General features: G+C 38.2%; 1 protein-coding gene and 1 non-coding gene across 3 annotated transcripts in view; both read left to right on the top strand.

Annotated features, from left to right (window-relative positions):
- The first annotated feature begins 2,052 nt into the window (after positions 1 to 2,052).
- Positions 2,053 to 2,124, top strand: trnae-uuc (transfer RNA glutamic acid (anticodon UUC)). Its single transcript has one exon. It is a non-coding gene; the product is annotated as a tRNA-Glu (tRNA).
- A 172-nt stretch (positions 2,125 to 2,296) lies between these two features.
- gk (glycerol kinase) overlaps positions 2,297 to 22,407 on the top strand; it is a 40,972-nt gene continuing 20,861 nt past the window's right edge. Inside the window, exons 1-12 of one of the 2 annotated variants that reach the window (XM_020936559.2) lie at positions 2,297 to 2,509; positions 10,158 to 10,231; positions 10,314 to 10,420; positions 12,313 to 12,390; positions 12,459 to 12,538; positions 13,095 to 13,232; positions 13,306 to 13,415; positions 15,156 to 15,222; positions 15,427 to 15,444; positions 20,935 to 20,970; positions 21,038 to 21,105; positions 22,282 to 22,324. In XM_020936559.2, the coding sequence (XP_020792218.1) occupies positions 2,414 to 2,509; positions 10,158 to 10,231; positions 10,314 to 10,420; positions 12,313 to 12,390; positions 12,459 to 12,538; positions 13,095 to 13,232; positions 13,306 to 13,415; positions 15,156 to 15,222; positions 15,427 to 15,444; positions 20,935 to 20,970; positions 21,038 to 21,105; positions 22,282 to 22,324 (915 nt within the window). In that variant the 5' untranslated portion in view covers positions 2,297 to 2,413. The remainder of the gene's footprint in view (positions 2,510 to 10,157; positions 10,232 to 10,313; positions 10,421 to 12,312; positions 12,391 to 12,458; positions 12,539 to 13,094; positions 13,233 to 13,305; positions 13,416 to 15,155; positions 15,223 to 15,426; positions 15,445 to 20,934; positions 20,971 to 21,037; positions 21,106 to 22,281; positions 22,325 to 22,407) is intronic. The other variant, XM_055164350.1, reaches the window with a different exon arrangement.

Below are 22,407 nucleotides of genomic sequence, written 5' to 3'. Positions count from 1 at the left end.
TTTTTCAGTGAGCAAATCAAGTAATCCAAAGTATTCAGATTATGTTACTCACTTTAAGTAATTTAATGGATTATGTTACAAACTACATTTTGGGGTATATAATCTGTAAGGGAATACATTTTAAAAGTAACACTCCCAACACTGATATTAAGAAGGCTATAGTTGTACTGAGTCTTAGTGTTGGCCCGATGCTGGGGTGACCAGAATTTCAAAATTAAAATACTACTCGCACATCCATGGTTTGGGTTGGTTGGTAATAACAGAATTAATTGTGAAGTGATGTAGTCCTGCATCACTCAAACAGTGAGAACTACATTCATACGTACTCCATACAACTGTGCAACAACTCAACCCTTATTATGGAACAGATAACTCTATGCCCTGTCAATAATCATATCATTACTGCACTGTCTTCCTCTGACCTCTGTGATTTTATATTTTATTACTTATCTTTCTATTTTCTATTTTGACTTGTATATTCATTTATATAATTATGTCTTATTTGACACCTGTCTCTTGTTTTTCTTTGCTACTTAGTTAGACTTTATTATTACCATTTATAAATCTCTTTACTCTTTATTACATTATATTGTGATGTGTGAGGTCCTGTGTGCAAATAATTTCCCTTGTGGGTCAATAAAATGTTGTTTAAATCCAAGTCTAAGAGTGTGTATTAATTAAGTAATATTGTTCTGCGCTCGGCACGAATGTGAGTGACTATAGTTACATTTTCTTTGTGTTTTGTCAAAATCACGTACAGAGGATCATTCTATCATAAAACAGTTTGCAGTTGATGCTGAGACAGACTGCATTATGTTTCTTCTATTTTGAGACAGATAATGCCTTGTTTGTGATTTCAAAAGGCTCGTACTGGACAGAGCAGGTAACAAATGGCGACCTTTTACACCACCTCAGCCACATAAACCTGGAGTGTCACCCCCACAGTGAGTGTAATTAAAGTATATACATTCAACTTTACACCAGAGGTCAGTTTCATACAGAAACATTTACATTTTGAAAATGTAATGGGTAAATGTCATGAAGAATTGTAGTTTGGGGGGGAGTGGTTACTGTACTGTAGAATCTCTGCTCTCCCAGACCTTCCTCCAGGTACTGTTGGCACGAGCACCAGATCCCACCAGCTGCTCTTCCTCCTCTGCTGCAGTGGGCATGGGTGTTGTTTGTGCCTCACGCTGGAGAAGAGAGATGATCTTCTGGCAGCTGAGGGCAGAGCGTAGGAAGGACTGAAGGCTGTCGTTTCTATACCGCTCAGCTATCACCGCTCCTGCAGTCTCCTCTATCTGCTGGCTCTGGTGTAGCCCACATCTCCTGGTATTTCCCAAACTGGAGGATGTACTCTCCCAGCACCTCAGATGGGTCAGAGGCATGTCCTCCTGTCACAGTCTCTTCCTTCACAGGGGCTCTGCGCTTCCTCAGGGACAGATCGTCCTTGATCCTCTGGGTCTCCTCAGAAGGCTCCTGCCACAGGAAATAAAATGAAGTCAAATAAACAACGTTTTTCATTTTCTCTCCAACGACAAACTAATGTGTTTAGAAACAGTACATTTATAGCCCTCACTTATACTACATGTATGTACATCACTACTTTAGTATTCATTTCACTGTTACTCTATTAGTTTGATTGTGTACTTACAAGGCCAAGCTTTTAGTATTGGCACCGCCAACGCATTTGCAGACAGAATTTTTAAATGACTAAAACATATTAGGTCTCTTTTCATAAAACTCACAGAATATCAAATGTGAGTAGTTCATTCGATTTTAGGTAACACAGAAAAGTACTACAGGACTAACTAATGAGCAGATTGGTCAAAAATAGGGACACCTGGGACATTTCTTGTATAAAACTGGGACAAATCACTGGTTTTGTATCATTCTAATGGGTCAGGGGACACAGGCTCAAAACTGTCTCGGACAATAGGGACATTTGATCACACTCCCCTATGCAAACCATGGACCATACAATGCTAATAGAAAAATGAATGTGTCTGTATAATTTTTATAGGCCTTGTTTTTCCCGTGTTTATTATGCGGTCCCATATGGTCTAGCGGTTAGGATTCCTGGTTTTCACCCAGGCGGCCCGGGTTCGACTCCCGGTATGGGAACGTTACTTTTCCTCTAGTGAACTTGATTTGATACTGCCAACACTCACTTTCAGCATTATCATCATTATTATTATTTGAACTATTTATTTTTGATAACCTTGAAAACTTGATAAAAGCAAGAGCGTTCCCATATTGCGTCATCAGTGAGAGACACTACGCATGAGCCGTGCGACAGACAGAGCGCTTGACTGACTGACCGGGGTAAATCCTGAGCCGCTTTGCCGCTGTCTGCACCGGTGATCCGAGGTTCGACCTGACCCACCGCGGTGCCAGAGCTCCGGAGCTGCCCATGAACAGCAGCACCATGGCCGCGTCCTCACACCGGATCACGCTCGGGCCGTTGGTCGCCGCCATTGACCAGGGCACCAGCTCCACACGGTTTTTGGTAAGGCTAAAGAGAAGCATGACAGGACATGGGCGGGGGTCTGACTGATCAGGGGCAGATCAGTGTACTTATTAGGGTGACCACACGTCCCCTTTACCCTGTGCAATCCCAGGTTTGAGCTCCGTGTCCTTTATCCCAGCAGATTTATCCAAAACCAGTGATTTGTCCCAGTTGTATTCAAGAAATGTCCCAGGTGTCCCTGTTTTTGACACATCTGATTCCTACCAACAGTAAAGAGAAACCTAAATCGTTTCTTTAGGTAAAATACAGAAAAGCTGCTTAAAACTGACCAAAACACTAATCAATTGTGACTATACTGACTCACATTAGTCTTGAGTAAATTATGAATGGGCAGTGTTGGGAAGGTGACTTTTAAAATGTATTCCCCTACAGATTACAGATTACATACCCCAAAATGTAGTTTGTAACGTAATCCATTAAATTACTTAAAGTGAGTAACGTAATCTGAATACTTTGGATTACTTGGTTTGTTTTAGAGAAGCAAAGACGAGGATATCGTAACATAAGATGTTTTGTCTGCTAAAAGAAAATAAAAAGGCCAGTCTTTACTTAACCAAATTAAAAATATTATTGATAGAAGACGAGGAGACACAGTTTTAGTCCTGGTTTTAGTCCTTGTTTTAGTCCTGGTTTTAGTCCTTGTTTTAGTCCTGGTTTTAGTCCTGGTTTAGTCCTATTTTAGTCCTGGTTTTAGTCCTATTTTAGTCCTGGTTTAGTCCTGGTTTAGTCCTGGTTTTAGTCCTATTTTAGACCTGGTTTTAGTCCTGGTTTTAGTCCTGGTTTCAGTCCTATTTCAGTCCTATTTTAGTCCTGGTTTAGACCTGGTTTAGTGTCCAGCAATGAGTGGAATCACCAAAAAAAAAAAAAAAAAAAAAAAAAAAAAAAGGGATTTAGTCCAAAATGTGAAAACAGGAAAATACCACCATGTAATCCATTTATTTCAGCAAAGTAACTGTAATCCAATTACCACTCACTGAAACAGTAACTGTAACTGAATACAGTTACTCATAATTTGTACTCTGATTACGTAACTCTGGTACATGTAATCTGTTACTCCCCAACACTGTGAATGGTCCGAGTACATAACGATTTTTGCTTAATTACACACTCGTTTCATAATTGCATTATTACCAACCAACCCAAACCAGGCATGTCCCAGTTTTTGACTTTGAAAATCTGGTCACCCTTAGTGTACTTACTGTTTGTGCAATGTGTGGTCACTTTTGTGGAGTGCTAGACCATCTAATTATTTGCTTATAGTGTTTTATTTATTTATTTATTTATTGCATGCAGTGACGTAAAGCAGACTTGAATCCTTTAACTGTAACAACATACAAATTATGGTTCGAAACGCTAATTCTACATTCACAAAACAGCCCCCACAGCGGAGTGTTTAAGCCTCGTCTTAAGACCCACTTTTATTCTGTGGCTTTTAACACGTGAGTTGTGTGGTTTTGCTTTGATTATTGATTTGGCTGGTTATATTGTTTTAAGACTGGCACTAGCAATACACCTCTATGTTGTCTTTGTGTTCTGATCTCTCTGCAGCACTTTGGAAACTGCTTTGTTTGTAAAATGTGGATTTGGACAAAACATCAATGTTTTTTAAGGGTAGCGACATTGTGATTATTTGTAGGCTACCCTTGTTTGAGAGATTGCTCTAGACGTTTTGGTCTTTGGTTTTAATTGTAGATTTATACTCAATATTAACATTTGTATATCTCCAAAATAACAATAATGAATGACGTTGGCGATATGCACGGTTCATGTACATTTAGAGTAGTACAATACATTTCAAGTAGTACAATTAAAGTCATCCACCAGAAATCCACCTGTCACTCATCAGAGAATGACAGAGGCCAATACTTTCAGTGACATCACCCTGGGGATGTTCTACATGTAACTCAATGGTGGAATGTTCAGCAGTTTCAATGGTGACACAATGCGAACACTGACAAAATGTTTTAAGGTCGTCTGAAAAGCAGCAAAAATACAAAATGGATTTAAACACACAAACACTGCTGTTGGATTTTCAAGTGACTAAAGGGCGAAGTATAGTTCTGTGAAGACTCAACGCACTCTGCAGCCATCGCCTTGTTGCCATTGTTTTTGATTTATGGATCTACATCGAGGTCACTTTAAGAGTCTAGGATTTAAACCTGGCGTTTGTGTAAAGTTTAACATAAACCATCTCGAATGATTTGACGCTGGAACGTAAATTGGTCTTAACTGAAAAAGTGTTGGTTAATGCTTTAGCTTTTGATTGTAATTTTTATGTGTGAGAGACTTGTTTACGAGCACAAATCATCTCATCTGCTGTAGTTCAAACTAAAGCCCCCCTTTCAGATGAGATTGTGTTCAAATAAAACTCAGAATAAAGTCTAATAGAGCTTATGACAGAGTAGTGCCTACAGAAGTAAATTGTTGAGGAACAGTGTGTGTTTGTGCGTGGAGCTTAGAGCTGAATGGTTTGGGAAACACAGACTCCCTCCTCAAATAAAGGCCTAATGTAATTTTTTGCAGTTTTTTTTTTTTTTTTATGTGAATCAGAGCTTTGTGAGAACTTCCACCACTGGTACAAATTTCAATTTCCTCAGTTGCACGGTTCATGACATATTTGTGAATAATATTGTTCTATGTCAAGAGCGTGACATGCGCTGTTATATAAACACACTCCTGAAATACATAATGGTCTTTAAGGCTATGTTGAGACTGCAGGGCTTAATGCTCAATTAGGATTTTTTTTTGTGAAATCCGATGTTTTTGCGAGGTCATTCACATTCCAAGTTAAATGTGACTTGTATGTGATCTCCTGTGTGAACATTAAACGGCCCAAAAGTGTCCCGCATGTGCACTGGAGACACAACGACATCAACCGCAGTGAGCGTGCTCTGTGTTTACAGAAGTTGTCCAAACATGGACGCAGCATTGAGCACCTGGAGATTTTAAAGTTCCTCTCGTACCGGAGCCAGAACATGAACAACTTACTTGTTTTAAGGAGGAGATTGAGAAGGAGAAGGACGAGGTTTTTGGCCCTGGCGTTTTGTGGGACAGCGGCAGCGACGTCCGTTGAAAGGAACATGTGGATGTGGAGACGGAGCCAAGAGTGGTGAGTGGTGATGTGCTTCACTTCAGTGACACGGAGTTCATTAACAATTTTCATATGATGATAAGAACGTTTGTGTACATTTGTGAGAGCCTACTTGTGCCACTCTCGCAGGAGGAAATACATCTTTTGCGGCTTATTTCCGTGACCAAACGCTTCGGGCTGTATTGGCTTGCAACCTCTTTGGGATAGTCAAGTCCACCGTGTGATAACATGTAGGTGGCTGAATGCGCTTTGGCCGTTCAGACTGAAGTCACATGTCAAAAGATCAGATATGTATCGGTTTTAGGAGCACATATCCAAGTGGCCTGGGTCACATTTGAAAAAATCAGATCTGTGTGGTTCAGACTGTCATTAAAAGATCAGATACAGGTCACATAGGGGCCAAAAAATCGGATTTGGGTCACTTCAGGCTGCAGTGTGTGTACGTAACCTTAATATCACATGTTCTATAGAGAATCTGGACGAAGATCTGTTTAAAATGTCTCTGTCACAAGGCCATGATCAGAAAATGATTCATCGTTTTAAAGTCATTTTTGGTTTTCTGTTAGATTAGGGTTTTCAAAATCAAAAACTGGGACACCCCTGGTTTAGAGCGGCTGGTAATATTAAAATTGTGAAACGAGTTTGTAATTAAGGAAAATTGCTCTGCACTCAGCCCATTCAGGACTTATTCACAACTAATATATGAGTCAGTACTGTCATATTTTCTTAGTGTTTTGGTAATTTTTAAACAGCTTTTCTGTATTTTACTTAAACAAATAACAATTTGTCTCTCGTTACTGTTTGCAGGGATCAGATTGGTCCAAAATAGGGACACGTGCGACATTTCTTGTATGAAACTGGAACAAATCACTGGTTTTGTATAAATCTGCCCTATGCTAGACAACTGATGTAAGTGTTAGTGTATCATTTCTTATCTCATATTATGTTTTAGTATGAAAACATGATTATATTCTACAGTTTTCAATATTTAAAAAAATGAAAAAGATGACATAAGCCATTATTTTAGTAAGTTGTTGCAGTTGTGGTTAGATTTACATTCATGTTTTAACATTAAGATTCTGTTCAACGTTTGTATTTTAAACACATCCAGAAGAAATGACAAAAAGACTGAAATCTGACCTGACAAACGAATACAAGAATCACATTTCAGAACATGTTTGTGCAGATCTAAAGTACAGGGTTAGCAGTTTTCAAGGAGAATAAAACAGGAAATTATGGTACATCAAAATTGCAGCCTTTTTAATTTCAGTTGTGTTTAGTTTTGCAGCCTTAACAGAGCTGTGTTTAACTTAAAATCAGTGACTTTTTGAGTATCGATACCTGCTGAAATGAGTATCTAATTTGGATATTACAGATTTTTGTATTGATTAGTGTCTGATTTTTGATGCCTTTAAACCTGCTTCCTCCTGTGATATTAGGAGCTGTTTATTTCCACTCCATGGAACTTTGTCAAGTGGCGTTTGAATGCAACTTTTCTTGTCTTGGACTCTCACATATTTAGAGCATTAGTGTTTGGGTGTGACTCGTTGGTGTAAACGGTCAAAATTATAACTCACGAAGAGTGTTTTTTATTATCATCATGGTAGTGGAATCGGTATTGAGCACCGAGCAGAAATCCAGTTTAAAATCTTAGTATCGCAACAACACTACCATCATAACATTTGAGATTTGTTTCATAATTGTCACCTAGCAACCATAATGTTTACAAGGACCAAAACTTGTCTCATGATTAGACAAGTAAAAATAAATTATATCACTATTATTTGGTTATATCAGGAGTGTCAAAATCGGGGGCCATCAGAAAACTCATGGCATATAAACCCCCAAAATAGCAATAAGTTCAAATATTTCTTTTACAAAATATTATAATATAATGAACAACCTGAAACTTTAAGAAAAATGCAACTTCAACACAATGTTTTAACATGAACTTGTATGTAAATAGGAATAAGTCAAATTTTTCTTGGAAAATCCTGCACTCGGCTCCACTTTTCTCATGTTGGACATTTTTCTGATGAGGGTGTCACGGTCAACAGTCAAAACGATCGTCCTTTAAGAGCGTTTGGAAAGAGACAAGTCTTCATTTGTGCTGCTCTGACTCTCACAGAGGCGCTGGAGACGCTGCTATGATAAGCACCTCAGAAAATTAACAATATTTTAATAGAAAATATAATTCAAATATTTTAGTAGAAAATCACCCGAGGGCCAGATTAAAGGTCTTGGAGGGCCGAATCTGGCCTCCGGGCCGTATGTTTGACACCCCTGGGTTATATGAAGGTTTAAACTAAGGCTGCGCAATTAATTGAATTCTGATTGCGATTTCGATTTGTGTGTCAAACGATCTCCAAACTCATATGGTTGAGTTGAAATGATTTAAAGCTTAAAGTTTATTTTGTTTATATATATATTTTAGTTTATATATAATTTATTTTGGATACATTTATGTTTTCTATGCCTTATTTCCTGCTCACAGTATAGTAAAATTAAGGTAAGGTTCATATTTGTAGCCGATATTTATTTGCAATTTGAAAGTTTTGTGCAAATTATCAATAACAAAGTGTTTTTTTGAGAGAGAGAATTGCTGAATAAATGCATTGTGTCACTAAAAAATAATCGTTTGAATAATCGTGATTTTTATATCGACCAAAATATTCGCGATAATGATTTTTTCCATGATCAAGCAGCCCTAGTTTAAACTGTTAGAAAAAATGCTTTCATCGTGTGTAAAATATCTGTAGGTACTGTAGACTGCTGTACTGTTTTACAACTCAATGCTACTTCTTGTATTTTTGTACTTTTCTTTTCAACTTCTCCCAATAAATTGTCACTTAACTGATGTAAAACTATGATAAATATTGACTACAGTTAGTATCTCACTCTTCAAACCAAGTCAGAATTAGAAAAACCTGTCATGTGGACTTTCCTAAACCGAGCCTTTCATTGGGCCATGGTTGGTGCAAGAGATGGAACGAGACACAGTTTTCACGAGACGAGTCTGGGTCCACGAGAACAAGAGACAAGACGAGATTTGTACATAATTTGTGGTAAATAGTGCAGTCCATTTCACAGTTTTGGCTTCAGTATTTTTATCTATTTCATGGAATACTTTAGCGGTCAGTGTACTATGGCTTCTTTTTTTGTCCAAGCCAAAGGTAAATTTGTGCGAAAAAAATCTCACAAGTTCATTTTTCTCATGTGTGCACGATCTTGTGGTACGAGATCTTGTCCCATCTGTAGTTGGTGCTGGGATATTTATAAGTGTGATAAAGTGCTAAAGTCCTAGGTGAGGTTTGTGTTGTGAACAGCTGATGTGACTTGAGTTACAATTGTGACGCTCTAGTCGAGATGTTTCACAGTAGACAGCTGTCTGTACCCAGATAAGACCGTTTCTCCATGGCAACCAGACGCAACACTTCACATTTAGGGACGTATAATATGAGAAATAATGACTGTGTTTGAAAACTATTGCAACCACTCAACTTTATGTAACAGATAATACTCCCTACAACTGTACAACTCACCTTTATGTAACAGATAATACTCCCTACAACTGTACAACTCACTTTTATGTAACAGATAATACTCCCTACAACTGTACAACCAGTCACCTTTATGTAACAGATAATACTCCCTACAACCTTTATGTAACTGATAATACTCCCTACAACTGTACAACTCACCCTTATGTAACTGATAATACTCCCTACAACTGTACAATTCACCTTTATGTAACTGATAATGCTCCCTACAACTGTACAACTCACCTTTATGTAACTGATAATACTCCCTACAACTGTACAACAAGTCACCCTTATGTAACAGATAATACTCCCTACAACTCATCCTTATGTAAAAAGATAATACTCCCTACAACTGTACAACAACTCACTCTTATGCAACAGGTAATACTCCCTACAAGTGTACAACAGCTCACCCTTATGTAACGGATAATACTCCCTACAACTGTACAACAACTCACCCTTATGGAACAGATAATACTCCCTACAACTGTACAACAACTCACCCTTATGTAACAGATAATACTCCCTACAACTGTACAACAACTCACCCTTATGTAACAGATAATACTCCCTACAACTGTACAACAACTCACCCTTATGGAACAGATAATACTCCCTACAAGTGTACAACAGCTCACGCTTATGTAACAGATAATACTCCCTACAACTGTGCAACAACTCACCCTTATGGAACAGATGATACTCCCTACAACTGTATGATGCTAGCTGTGGGCATGCTCTGTCTGAAGCTTTGTTAAGGTTATAATCTGCTTTTTATTTTAATACAATCTGACCATAAAGAACTGATTTTAACTGGAACTACAACAGGTGAACTCATTTGTGCTGTTAAACAAGTCTTTTTTTTTTGTTTGTTACTTTCACCTTTTTGCTGAAAATCAAAAACCTGTGGAACTGCTCAAGTCTTCTGCCGTTGACCCGTGTGATGTTGGTCATATGTTTGTTACATTCACGCTGCTTTCTTTATTTTTTCTAGGTATTCAATTCAACAACGTCAGAGCTGCTCAGCCATCATCAGGTTGAAATCAAACAGAGCTTCCCCAAAGAAGGGTACGTTCCTCCTGTTTTACTGAAAATAAAAAACACACATTGTAAAAAATACGAATAAAGCAATATTTATTTGATATTTCAGATGGGTGGAGGAAGACCCCAAAGAAATCCTGCAGTCGGTGTACGAGTGTATGGAGCGCACGTGTGAAAAACTCACCCAGCTCAATATTGACATCTCAAATATTAAAGGTATAAAAGCCAGAGAAAATGTTTTATTAAAGATTACATATTATGCAAACTTTTTTTTTTTTTAGCTTTCTACACGATTATAACATTTTTCTCTTATCAAAAACGTACTGAAAAGATTTTAGATTTTTAGCGACCTCTCACTATTTTATATTTAGCTGTAAGATTCTGTACAAGGCTCCGCCCACAAGTCTACATCACCCACGCTCCTACACGACAATTCTCCATAAATATATACAAAAACATGATATAAAACTGTACACAACAACTTAACAAACCTGATGTGATGTGCAGTAGTTTCATTAGTTGGATTAGTTGGATATACACAGATTGTGTTGCAATAGTGCTCTGAAGGGGGACTGACATAGCACGGAGAGCAAAGAGAGTGGGGATTCAGGGCATCAAAAACTAAACTTAAGCTTTACATGATACAGTACATAGTTTTAGTCAAATATAGCATTTTAAAATCAATTCATGTTAACATGGTGATCTAAATATGTTATGTATTAGCCAGGGGTGTGCAAAAATATCTAAATATCAATATATCGTATCATTTAATGTGATGATACAGTATCGATATCGTGGGCTGCTGTATTGATATATCGAGTATTTTTTGGTTTATTTTACTAAATTATTTTGTTACAGCGACAGTTTTGTTGTTTGGTTAGAGGAAGGAAATTCGTTTATGCAACACATTTGACATTTTCACTGTTTTGATGATTAAAATGTTTGTGTTTCATATGAACTTTGCACAAGAAGTGGTTTAACAAAGACTTTTAGTATCACAGACATGATTTAGACTTTATTTTTTATTGAACCTTATCGAATCAATTTGGAAGGTATTGTATTGAATTGAAAGCTCACTGTATCTAGATATGTATCGTATCATAGCCCATGTATCATGGTATGTATCGAATCGGCAACTTCTTAAAGGTTGTATGGAGGATTTTTTTTTTTGTTTCAAATTGTCATTGAAAGTTTAAAATACCATTACAGAGACACAGCAGCCTTGTAATTATGATGACCAAAAAAAAAAAAAAAAAAGAAAATCTATCAACTGTGGACGTAGTGAGGCCAGATAAACAAATCAGCCAATAGAAAACGAGGCTCCCTCTTTATCTATTGGCTATTAGGTTGTCAATCAAACTCCCTACGTTTCTACTGTAATGCCGGCGCGCGGGGATTACGTGGTTTATGCAGCGGTTCTTAGAGGTTTTTTCAAACTGTCGCTTCCTCGCAATTCGCACAAAGTTTGTTGCGATGGCGGACGAGAATCCACGACCCGTTCGCCGCAAAAGAAAGTCCGTTTTTGAGGTCGCTGAAAGAAGAAGAGAAGGGGAAAAGGAGCAAAGCCAAACGGAGGTGACTCTTGGAGATTCCTTTCAGTGATGGTGCGACTGAAGCAGACAAAAGGTCTAAAAACTGACGCATCGGTCGCTAAAATATTTCTAGACAGGTCACTTCAACAGTAATTCTGAACGCGCACTGGCTGTAAACAAGCGTGATTTCTAGAGTAAAGAGGCGGGAGGAGGTGTTTCTACTGAGGAGCTGTGGAGGAGGACGGTGGTGTCACACATGCACAACATTTGAAAAATGACTGTTGCTGTATTTCACTTCCCTTAAAAAATCCTCTATACAACCTTTAATGATACCCAGACCTAATATTAGCAGTTAATACTAAAAAAAAAAAAAGTGACTGAAATATAAAATCTACATCTGTTAGAATATTTCAGCTGTAAGTCCCTATGGAGCTGTTTTCTTATTGCATCTGACAAGGACGCAGCGATAACTGTTTTCCTTTTGGACCAAAATAAATGACACCACAGCGTGTATGGAGAGACACATGCATATATTAATATATAAATATTAATTGAATGTTGTTTTAAACTGTGCAGCAATCGGAGTGACCAATCAGAGGGAGACCACGATCGTTTGGGACAAAGAAACCGGGGAGCCACTGTACAATGCAGTCGGTAAGTATGTGCATCATTAGTATTATGGTAGAATGGTAACTATGGTAACATGTGTTGGGTGTTTTCAGTTTGGCTGGACTTGCGGACTCAGTCAACAGTCGAGAATCTGATCAGCAAAACTCCGGGAAGAAATAAGAATCATTTGAAGGTGATTGTTGTTTTACCATTGTAACACCGAAAATGACAGTATCTTGCTTCTAAAAAGTTTTCTGAATGGTACATTTAAAATAATGAGACAAAACAGCCCAATGCTTCAATTATTTTTTCCACATGAAATTATGCACAATGGAAACTAAATATACAATAAGTTATAAGTTATAGACCTCTCCATAAAAAAACAAAAACAAGAAATGGCTGAATCTTGATTGAAATTTGATTAATGTAATATTGGTGGTTTTCAGATTTTAGAATGTGATGATGTACTTTAAGATTGGAGACAAGAGACAGAGTTCCCTGTTAATAACATTGTACTTTGTCATGAAATATTCAAAAAATGTATTCTCAAATCTTTAATGTAATATTTTCTAGCCCATTAACTTGCTTTATTACAACAAAACTGCCCCCCATCTGTTTTAAATACTATTGGGTTATAGATGTAATGTTGGGATGTCATCTGAAACCCAGTGATATTGTGGCTGCTTTCCTCTTCTTTGCATTCTCTTCATCTCTTACTTTTTACTTTTTACCTTCTGTCACTGTTGCAGCATAAAACAGGGCTCCCCATCAGCACGTACTTCAGCGCGGTGAAGCTGCGCTGGCTCATGGACAACGTGGAGGAGGTGCACCAGGCCGTGCTCTCTCACCGCGCCATGTTTGGGACCGTCGACTCCTGGCTCATCTGGGTAAAACACATCACTCCAGCGCAAAATCTCGAATCATTTCTCCTTAATAACATTTAGTTGTGCTCGTGTTTAGTGTCTGACCGGAGGGAAGGCCGGTGGAGTCCACTGCACAGACGTGACCAATGCCAGTAGAACCATGCTGTTTAACATTCACACGATGGACTGGGACCCCGAGCTCTGCAAGTATGTGGGATTAAGTCTCAAAAAACATGATTCTTCAGTAGAGGCAGTATTATGCAAACTTTTTGGAGCTTTCTACCATGTTATAATATTTTCCATGATCAAAAACAACAGGTTTTAGATGTCATCCATGCATGTTTGAGAAATCTTACGATCTCTCCTGGGCTCTATTCGAACCTTCTCTACGTTTAGCTAAGATTCTGTGCAATGCTCCGCCCACAAGCCTACATCACCCTTGCTCCCACACGACAATTCTCTATAAATATACAAAAACATGATAAAAAACTTTACACGAAAACTTGACAAACCTGATGCGAAATTTAGTAGTTTCATTAGTAGAATGTACTGTATTTTTCGGACTATACATCGCACATTTTTTCATGCTTTGGGTGGTCCTGTGACTTATACTTAGTTGCGACTTATACACTACCAGTCAAAAGTTTTAAAACACCAAAATTTTTCCAATTATTTTTTGCAATTCAAGTTGTGCAAGTCCAATGAAGAGCTTGAAATAGTGCAAAGGTAAGAACTGAACAGACAGAGGTTAAAAAAAAAGATAAAAGAACAAAACACAAGTCCAAGTTCTGCCAAAACGACCTCAGGAAAAGTTAACAAGATGGTAAAAGTTGAAAACCTGGAGTGTCCAGCAGCAGCACAGTGTCCAGACTTAAACCCCATGGAGCTGGTTTGGGATGAACTGGACAGAAGAGTGAAGCAACCTACAAGTGCCACACATTTATGGAACTTCTACAACAGACTTGGGAAGAACTTTCTCAACAATATTTGGTTTGTGTTGTAAAAAGAACGAGCCACAAGTGTGTTCAGCTGTTCTATCTGTCAAAGGTGAACACACACATCAATCAAAAGTTTAGAATACGTTTTGATCAACAGTAAACAACAAAAAACTGGAAAAACTGTGGTGTTCTAAAGCTGTTGAACGGTAGTGTATAATAAAATATATAATTTCACGTGTTTGTTATTTTCACACTGACAGCTCTAGGCTCATGTGCCAGTATCTGCTACTCCTATTACTCCTGCACCACTGAAAAGTAAAATTTAAACACTAATTTATAAAAACAACTGAGAAAGACTAAACACAAATGCCCCCAAAAAGAAAATCACAGTTTGCAGATTACAAGCTGCAAGTCGTGAAATCTGCAGCCGAAAACGGTAATCGAATAGCAGAAAGAAAGGAAGATCCTCTAACTGCAATAAAGAAAACAAAAAAAGCAAATCGTAGGCTAAAAGCTAGAAGGCCACAGCTAGAGGAACAAGTTCACAAATTTGTGCTTGAACAACGTGCTGCCAGGAGAGGCTTGTCAACGGTGCAATTACGTCTCCACGCCCAGGTAGTTGCCAAGGCGATGAATATAAATGACTTTTTGGTGTTACGGCATGCAAAAAATGCAATTTATAATCCAGTGCGACTTATATACAGTATGTTGATTTTCTTCTTCATTATGCATTTTCTTTTGGCTGATGTGACTTATATTCCGGAGCAACTTATAGTCCTGAAAATATGGAAAAGGAGGAGAGACTCAGATCATCAAAAACAAAAGTGAAACTAATAAAACATGTTAATATGTTGTTTCCAGCAAACACAACATTTTCAAAACAATAATTCAAAGGTAACATGTTGATCTAAATGTGTTAAAAACCCTCTTTAACTTGAAGAATTAAAATCATAATTCTGATGTCTATAATTTGACATTATACACTACATTGTATTTGTCTTGTTTTCAGTTACTTTGGAATTCCTATGGAGATTTTACCCCGGGTACGAAGCTCCTCAGAAATCTACGGCCTCATGGTAAGAACGCAGGAAGTTTTGTTTAGCTTTGATACACATTTCTTTACAATAATACCATATTTGACCATTATTCTAGCCTGCAGTACTTCACTAATATACCAAACTGATTATTAGCCTGTATAGCGTGTTTAAATATATATCTGCATGCTGGTTGGACAAAGTCTTAGGCGTTACTGTGTGTCGTTGTCTCTTCTTCTCTGGTAGAAAATAAGCTCTAGTCTGGTAAGTAGCACTCGCCATCGTTTGTTCATCTAACCCACTCGTTCATGTGGTCATAGCGCCTCCCACTGGTCACGCTAACGCCACCGCATCAGTGCATTTCCAAAACTCACCCTTCACAAACACAAAGAGGGGGGGTTAACTACTAATACCGAGTACTAATACTGCATTAACCAGCACTAACTATTCATAACACATACACCAAGTTATCAGTGAGTAGTACAGTTCTTTAACATTTATTAACATGTTGTTGTCTGGATAAAATGTGGATTAAAGGAGCTGGTTTGTACTCGTCTCTATGGAGATGTTGTTACTTTGCCTGAAATGTCCCACCATAAGACATTAATCATACTGTATGTATAGCCAGGAATGGAAAAAAAAGAAAACATTAACATTTGTTACGGGACTACAGATGAAAAATAGCATTTCTGGCCAATTCCGGCATACATAAAGAAATATTCCTTAAGATCCGCTGTCCCTGAAATAAACACATAAATAAATAAACTAATAAATAAAAGGAGGTAACATTAACAGGCTAAATTACAGGTCAGATCTGTAGAGATGTGAGTTTTCAAGGTGTTTTTAAGCAACAGACGTGTACTCAGTTGTGCATGATGGCGCAGGGTTAGTTCTGGTCATTTCTGCTCTGAGGTTTTTGCAGAATTGTGCAAAAATCAATGCACTTGTTTTTTATCGAGGTATGTTTTTGTGTCTGTGCTAATGCTAATGCTAAGTTACGCCACATACTGAAATGATCTACACCTAAAAATAATTGGGTCATCTTTACAACAAATACAATTTTTGTTGTTTTGTAAGATTTAATGTTTTAGTTAGCATTAAAGTTTAAAGTTAGCATTAGCATTAGCCGTGACACCCAAAGAAGTGTTCTCCGCTCAAGTTTTCCTCACATTTGTATTTAGTATTTAACATGTTGTCAGTGACATCCACACACAGCTTCCTGTCCACTGCCTCATCTGTCAGGATTTACTGATTTTAGCGTAACCTCGTAAAAACCTCATAATCCAGGGGTGTCAAACATACGGCCCTGGGGCTGGATCCGGCCCTCCAAATCCTTTAATCTGGCCCTTGTCTTATTTTCTACTAAAATATTTTAATTATATTTTCTATTAAAATCTTGTTAATTTTCTGTGGTGTTTATCACAGCAGCGTCCAGCGTCTCTGTACGTGGCCCCTCCCACCAGAGCAGCACAAATGAAGACTTGTCTCTTTCCAAACGATCATTTTGACTATTGACTGTGACACCCTCATCAACAAAATGTCCAATATGAGAAAAGTGGAGCCGAGTGCAGGATTTTCCAAGAAAAAATACTTTTTCCTATTTGCAAACAAAATTCATGTTAAAACATTGTGTTGAAATTGTATTTTTCATCAATTCATCAATTCAGTTCATCAGTTAAAAACTTCTATCTAACTTCAGATCTATTTCTGTAATAGATTTGTGTTTCTCTGCACAAATATTTGAACTTATTGTTATTTTTGGGGTTTATATGACATGAGTTTTCTGATCCGGCCCCTTTGGGATCAAAGTAGGTTGGATACAGCCCCCGAACCAAAATGAGTTTGACACCCCTGTCATAGACATTACATGAAGGGTGAGCAGACGTCCCTATTTCCACGGGACAGTCCCAGTTTTGAGCCTGTGTCCCCTGTCCCAGCAGATTTATACAAAACTAGTGATTTGTCCCAGTTTTATACAAGAAATGTCCCAGGTGGCCCTATTTTTGTTCGGTTTGCCAACAGTAAAGAGAAACATACATTGTCACTTGTTTTGGTAAAATAGAGAAAAGCTGCTTAAAAACCACCAAAACACAAAGAAAATGTGACTATACTGACTCCCATGTTAGTCCTGTATATGTCATGAATGGTCCAAGTGCAGAACAGCTTTCCTTAATTATGCACACGTTTCACAGTTTTATTATTACCAACTGCTCCAAACTGAGGATGTCCCAGTTTTGACTTTGAAAACCTGGTGACCCTAATTACATGGCTACACTGGAAACCATCGTGTTATATTGTGTTGGAACATTCCAGGCAAAGAAACATTAGACATTTTTTATCGTGTAACCTTAAGTGTGAGGAGTGGAGCAGTGTGAATGAGGCTAAAGATAAATTTCTGCCTGCTAGCACCGAAACTCTCAAACCTCTCAAAACAATTTCTATTATAGCATTTGGAGCCCAAGACCAGTTGAGAAACACTGTTCATATTTAGCAGAGGTGTCAATATTATGATTCATATTCTGTGGACATGTTGGAAATGTGCTGGATGCTCCACGTTGCTTGTTGTTGTGGCATGCTCCGGACAGACGGATTTCCTCCTATTCAAATCTCTTCACTCTTGGGCACTACTTTATGAACGTAAAACTCGCACGTGGGGTGGAGGGAGTGAAGAGGCTTTGAAGGCTCCACTGCGGCTGGGCTCCCCTCTGTGTACCTGGTCTGCTTTATGTTATTTGGCTTCCACTGTCAAATAATATTCATGTCAGAGTTTCAGACAAAAGATTTCTTCCTGATCTGAAGGATTTGCTACGTCAATGGTCCACAGTTGTTATAGTGATAATGTAATCCAAATCTAAATATTAAACCTTTTGAATGGGGAAAGTCACAAATCCTTCAAATCAGGAAGGAATCATTTGCTGAAACCCTTGAATAGTGAGTAGCATCGTGACAAATGAGTGATGTGGACGTCAAGGTAACGGTGTTCATTTTTCTAATATTGAATAGACCTTTTTCACAAAGGACAGAAGTTTCGCCCGGTAAGTTTGTGGAACTTCCAGTTAATGGTTTTCTGTGGTAAAATGTATGTGTAAATGTGTGTCATATTCTCCAGCAGCTTCATAAATCTGGCCAGGCTGGCGTCACCTAGTGCCTCCGCACAATTTTATCTCTCTCCAGCGACTAGATCAGGAATCAGAATACACTAGATGGTTCGCCAAAACACCGGAAGTGCAAGTCCGTGCACCAGCCAATCAGCGAAGAGCCATATAATCTGTGTTGTCAACGATTCCCGAGATCAAGGATTTAAAGCAGGAACAAAGAGAATGTTTGGTGAATTTTATCAAGCAAAAATACGTTATTGTCCTTCTTCCTACAGGATTTGGGAAAAGTTAAATTTACCAGTTAGTCCTGTTAGTGGCGCATTACATACGTCACGACCAAACAGCAGCGATTGGGCAAATCATGAAAAGTACCCACCTACCATTACGCGATCAAAATCTAAGTCTGCAAGGTCAGATGGTTTCCACAAAGTGAAATGAAGTAAAACCGGCTGATAAATCAGGCTATCATAAATCTGCCCCATCACCAAATCTTCAACCAACAAGACCCACAAAGGATAAACATTCTAACAAATTTATCCACAACTATCAAGAGAAGAAAGACGAAATCTTAAAGGACACAACGATGACGCATTAGTGAACTACTGAGCAAAACGTTATGGTCACATTAATAAGTAACTTGTTCACTCAGACTGATTCTAGAATTAAAATTTAAAATTGATTTCATGATGTAAATATTGGCCTAGACAGAGATTTGTGCAGTTCTATAGATGTTCACAGATTACATCTCACATTCAAATTGCATCAAATTTATCTATCTACGAATAATATTGACATCATGAAATCGATTTTAATTCTAGAATGAGTCTGGGTGAACAAGTGACTTCTGTTTTATTCATGATCATAAATAGGGATGGGCATTCAATAAATTTTTTTTAATCGATTGTCGGGAGAATTAACGACTGATTATCAATTAATCATTAACGTTTTTTATATTACAATTTATTATCATTATTATTACTATCTGCAATACTAATCTGCATAAATAAATTCAACTTTACGACATATAAACCGTAACGACTCTAGAGCCACATCAGCCCATTTGACATTATAATGTGTTTAATGCAGATTTGCGCAACTCTCACAAAAACAAAACTTAAAACCTCATTGCTAATTTGCATAAATCAAGCGAAGAAAAAAAACAGCTCTTGTGAACTGATGCGGCACGACTCAGTGGAATACAGGTTAGTGTGACCATATTTGCGTTTGTCAAAACCAGGACACTGTACGGGGGGAGAGGGAGGTGGGGACTCTTCATCGACATTGTGCGACTCTCACCTGGCAAAACTTTTTCCCACTGGACACCGAAACATATGTGCTGCTTTATACACTGTGCACATGGACTCACACTTGTCCCGAACGCAACGGAAAGCGTGGAATTTCTTGTACAAATCATCGTTAAATACACATTTGTGCTTCGGTACGTTGCAGACTGACCCACTGTTTGTGTCTCGTTCCTTCTGATGCAGAGAGCTACATGTACAGACCTGTTTGGTCACACTACACACAGCAACCTACATTCTGTTTGTCGATTAAAATGAATGTAATCGATGAAATTCTTAATGATTAATCATCGATTAATCGACTAATCATGCCCATCCCTAATCATAACGTTAGTTTTGCTCAGTTGTTCACTAATGCGTCATCGTTGTTCTCCTTTAAGTATTCGTCTTTCTTCTCTTGATAGTTGTGGATAAATTATTCATGTTAGAATGTTTATCCTTTGTGGAGCTTGTTGGTTGAAGATTCGGTGATGGGGCAGATTTATGAAGCTGCTGGACAATACGACACACATTTATACTGATATTTTACCACAGAAAACAATTAAACGGAAGTTCCGCAACCTTACCGAGCAAGACTTCCGGCCGTTGTGAAAAAGGTCTTTTTGGCCCTCATTATTTTCACATTTAAAGTGGGACTAAACACCTAAACTCCGCCCACAACCACATTTCAGATATAGCAGCTAAACTGGACAGTGAGGGGTGGAGGAGGTTGCGGGGCCTGGAGGTATAAGTGTCAGTGTGATTGGTCTAACAGGTGTCCACACTTGCAGTAATGAGGCTGGGATGAGGACAGTCTTTTGTAATGTCACCAACTACTGGAAATTGCAGAGGCCACTGGAGCCAGCACAAACTCTGATTTAGGCGTTTTTGACCAGGAAACTCCAAGTGCACGTAGTTTCCAATGAAAAGAAATTGCCCAAAATGTCTCGAAACAGCAGATAGGGCTATTAAAACACCACATACACAGTTTAGTAGTGAAAAAGGTGGATTTAGTGTTTAGTTCTACTTTAAGTTTTAGTCAGAATTTGATCAAATAATGCTTTTTAGTTTTCTTGGTCTGCTAGACATTTTTTCTTATTCCTTGTAATCGGTTTTAAGTTAACAAAAATATTTAGACACTTATTTTTTTCTATATTTTGACCCCCCTTATGTAGTCCTACTTTTGGTTTAATTTGCATTTCATCAGCAAAAATATGCTTATAAAAATATTAGCAAACGACTTGGTAACTTGTCCACTTTTTTGAATAATGTATGTAAATTGTGTTAAAATATATTATCCAAATAAGTGCTCAGACCACCACAGTTTAACAGATGTACACTATTAGACACTTGACTATATTTTCTTTTCCCAACAGAAATCTGGAGCGTTGTCTGGAATTCCCATCTCCGGGGTAAGATTTAAAAACACTATATTTACATTTTGAATTAGAATTTGTCTGAAGTGTCTTTGTGCTGCAGTGTCTCGGGGACCAGTCGGCCGCTCTGGTTGGACAGATGTGCTTCCAGGATGGACAAGCCAAAAATACGTGAGTCTCGCTCTAGACCTGAGGTTTTTAATAGATGCAACACACACGCAAAGAAAACATAATGGTCCACATCTGTCCACATCTGCAGCAGTATTGGTATCAGTAATTGTGCGTGCGTGTATCAGCTGTAAAATTCAGTCGCTTTTCTGACAATTTACTCATAATTTGGAGCTTCACCTTTTTGCCTTGTATAGACCACACGGGCCGCGCCTCTAAACCAGAACTAAACCAGGACTAAATCAAAACCAAAACCAGGACTAAACCAGAACTAAAATGAAGAATAAACCCAAGACTAAAATCAGGACTAAAACCAGGACTAAACCAGGTCTAAACCAAGACTAAAATCAGGACTAATTTCAGGCCTAAAATTAGGACTATAACCAGGTCTTAACCAGGTCTAAATGAGGACTAAACAAGGACTAAACCAAGACTAAACCAGGACTAAAATCAGGTCTAAACCCGGTCTAAACCTGGTCTAAACCAGGACTAAACCAGGACTACAATCAGGCCTAAAACCAAAACCAGGATTTAACCAGGCCTAAACCAGGATTTCACCAGGTCTAAACTAGGTCTAAACGAGGGCTTCACCAGGACTAAACCAGGACTAAAATGAAGAATAAAACCAAGACTAAAATCAGGACTAAAATCAGGTCTAAACCAAGACTAAAATCAGGACTAAAATCAGGTCTAAACCAACACTAAAATCAGGACTAATATCAGGACTAAAACCAGGTCTTAACCAGGTCTAAATGAGGCCTAAACGACTACTAAACTGAAACTAAACCAGGACTAAAATCAGGTCTAAACCCGGTCTAAACCCGGTCTAAACCTGGTCTAAACCAGGACTACAATCAGGCCTAAAAGCAAAACCAGGATTTAACTAGGACTAAACCAGGTCTAAACCAGGATTAAACCAGGACTAAACCAGGATAAAACCAGGATTTCAACAGGACTAAACCAGGACTAAACCAGGACTAAACCAGGATTTCAACAGGACTAAAACAGGACTAAACCAGGATTTCAACAGGACTAAACCAGGACTAAACCAGGACTAAACCAGGACTAAACCAGGATTTCAACAGGACTAAACCCTGCCGTGCGGGGCTCTAGCCTGTAGTACATGTAGTGTTCTTTCATGTATTCTCTCAATACATTTGGTTTCATTTGGTTTTTCAGGTATGGGACGGGCTGCTTTCTGCTGCGAAACACTGGATCCAAGGTTAATATGTTCATTTTATTGAGCCTGGTCCTATTAAAGCTGGACTGTTGTTTCCACAGAGATGTTATTGCCTTGATCGGAAT

The sequence above is a fragment of the Boleophthalmus pectinirostris genome, unplaced genomic scaffold (genome assembly GCF_026225935.1).
Source record: "Boleophthalmus pectinirostris isolate CB_2022bp ecotype Guang Dong unplaced genomic scaffold, ASM2622593v1 HiC_scaffold_11, whole genome shotgun sequence".
Classification (NCBI taxonomy): domain Eukaryota; kingdom Metazoa; phylum Chordata; class Actinopteri; order Gobiiformes; family Gobiidae; genus Boleophthalmus; species Boleophthalmus pectinirostris.
Note: the sequence above shows the minus strand (reverse complement) of the source record. Positions and strands in the feature narration are given on the sequence as shown.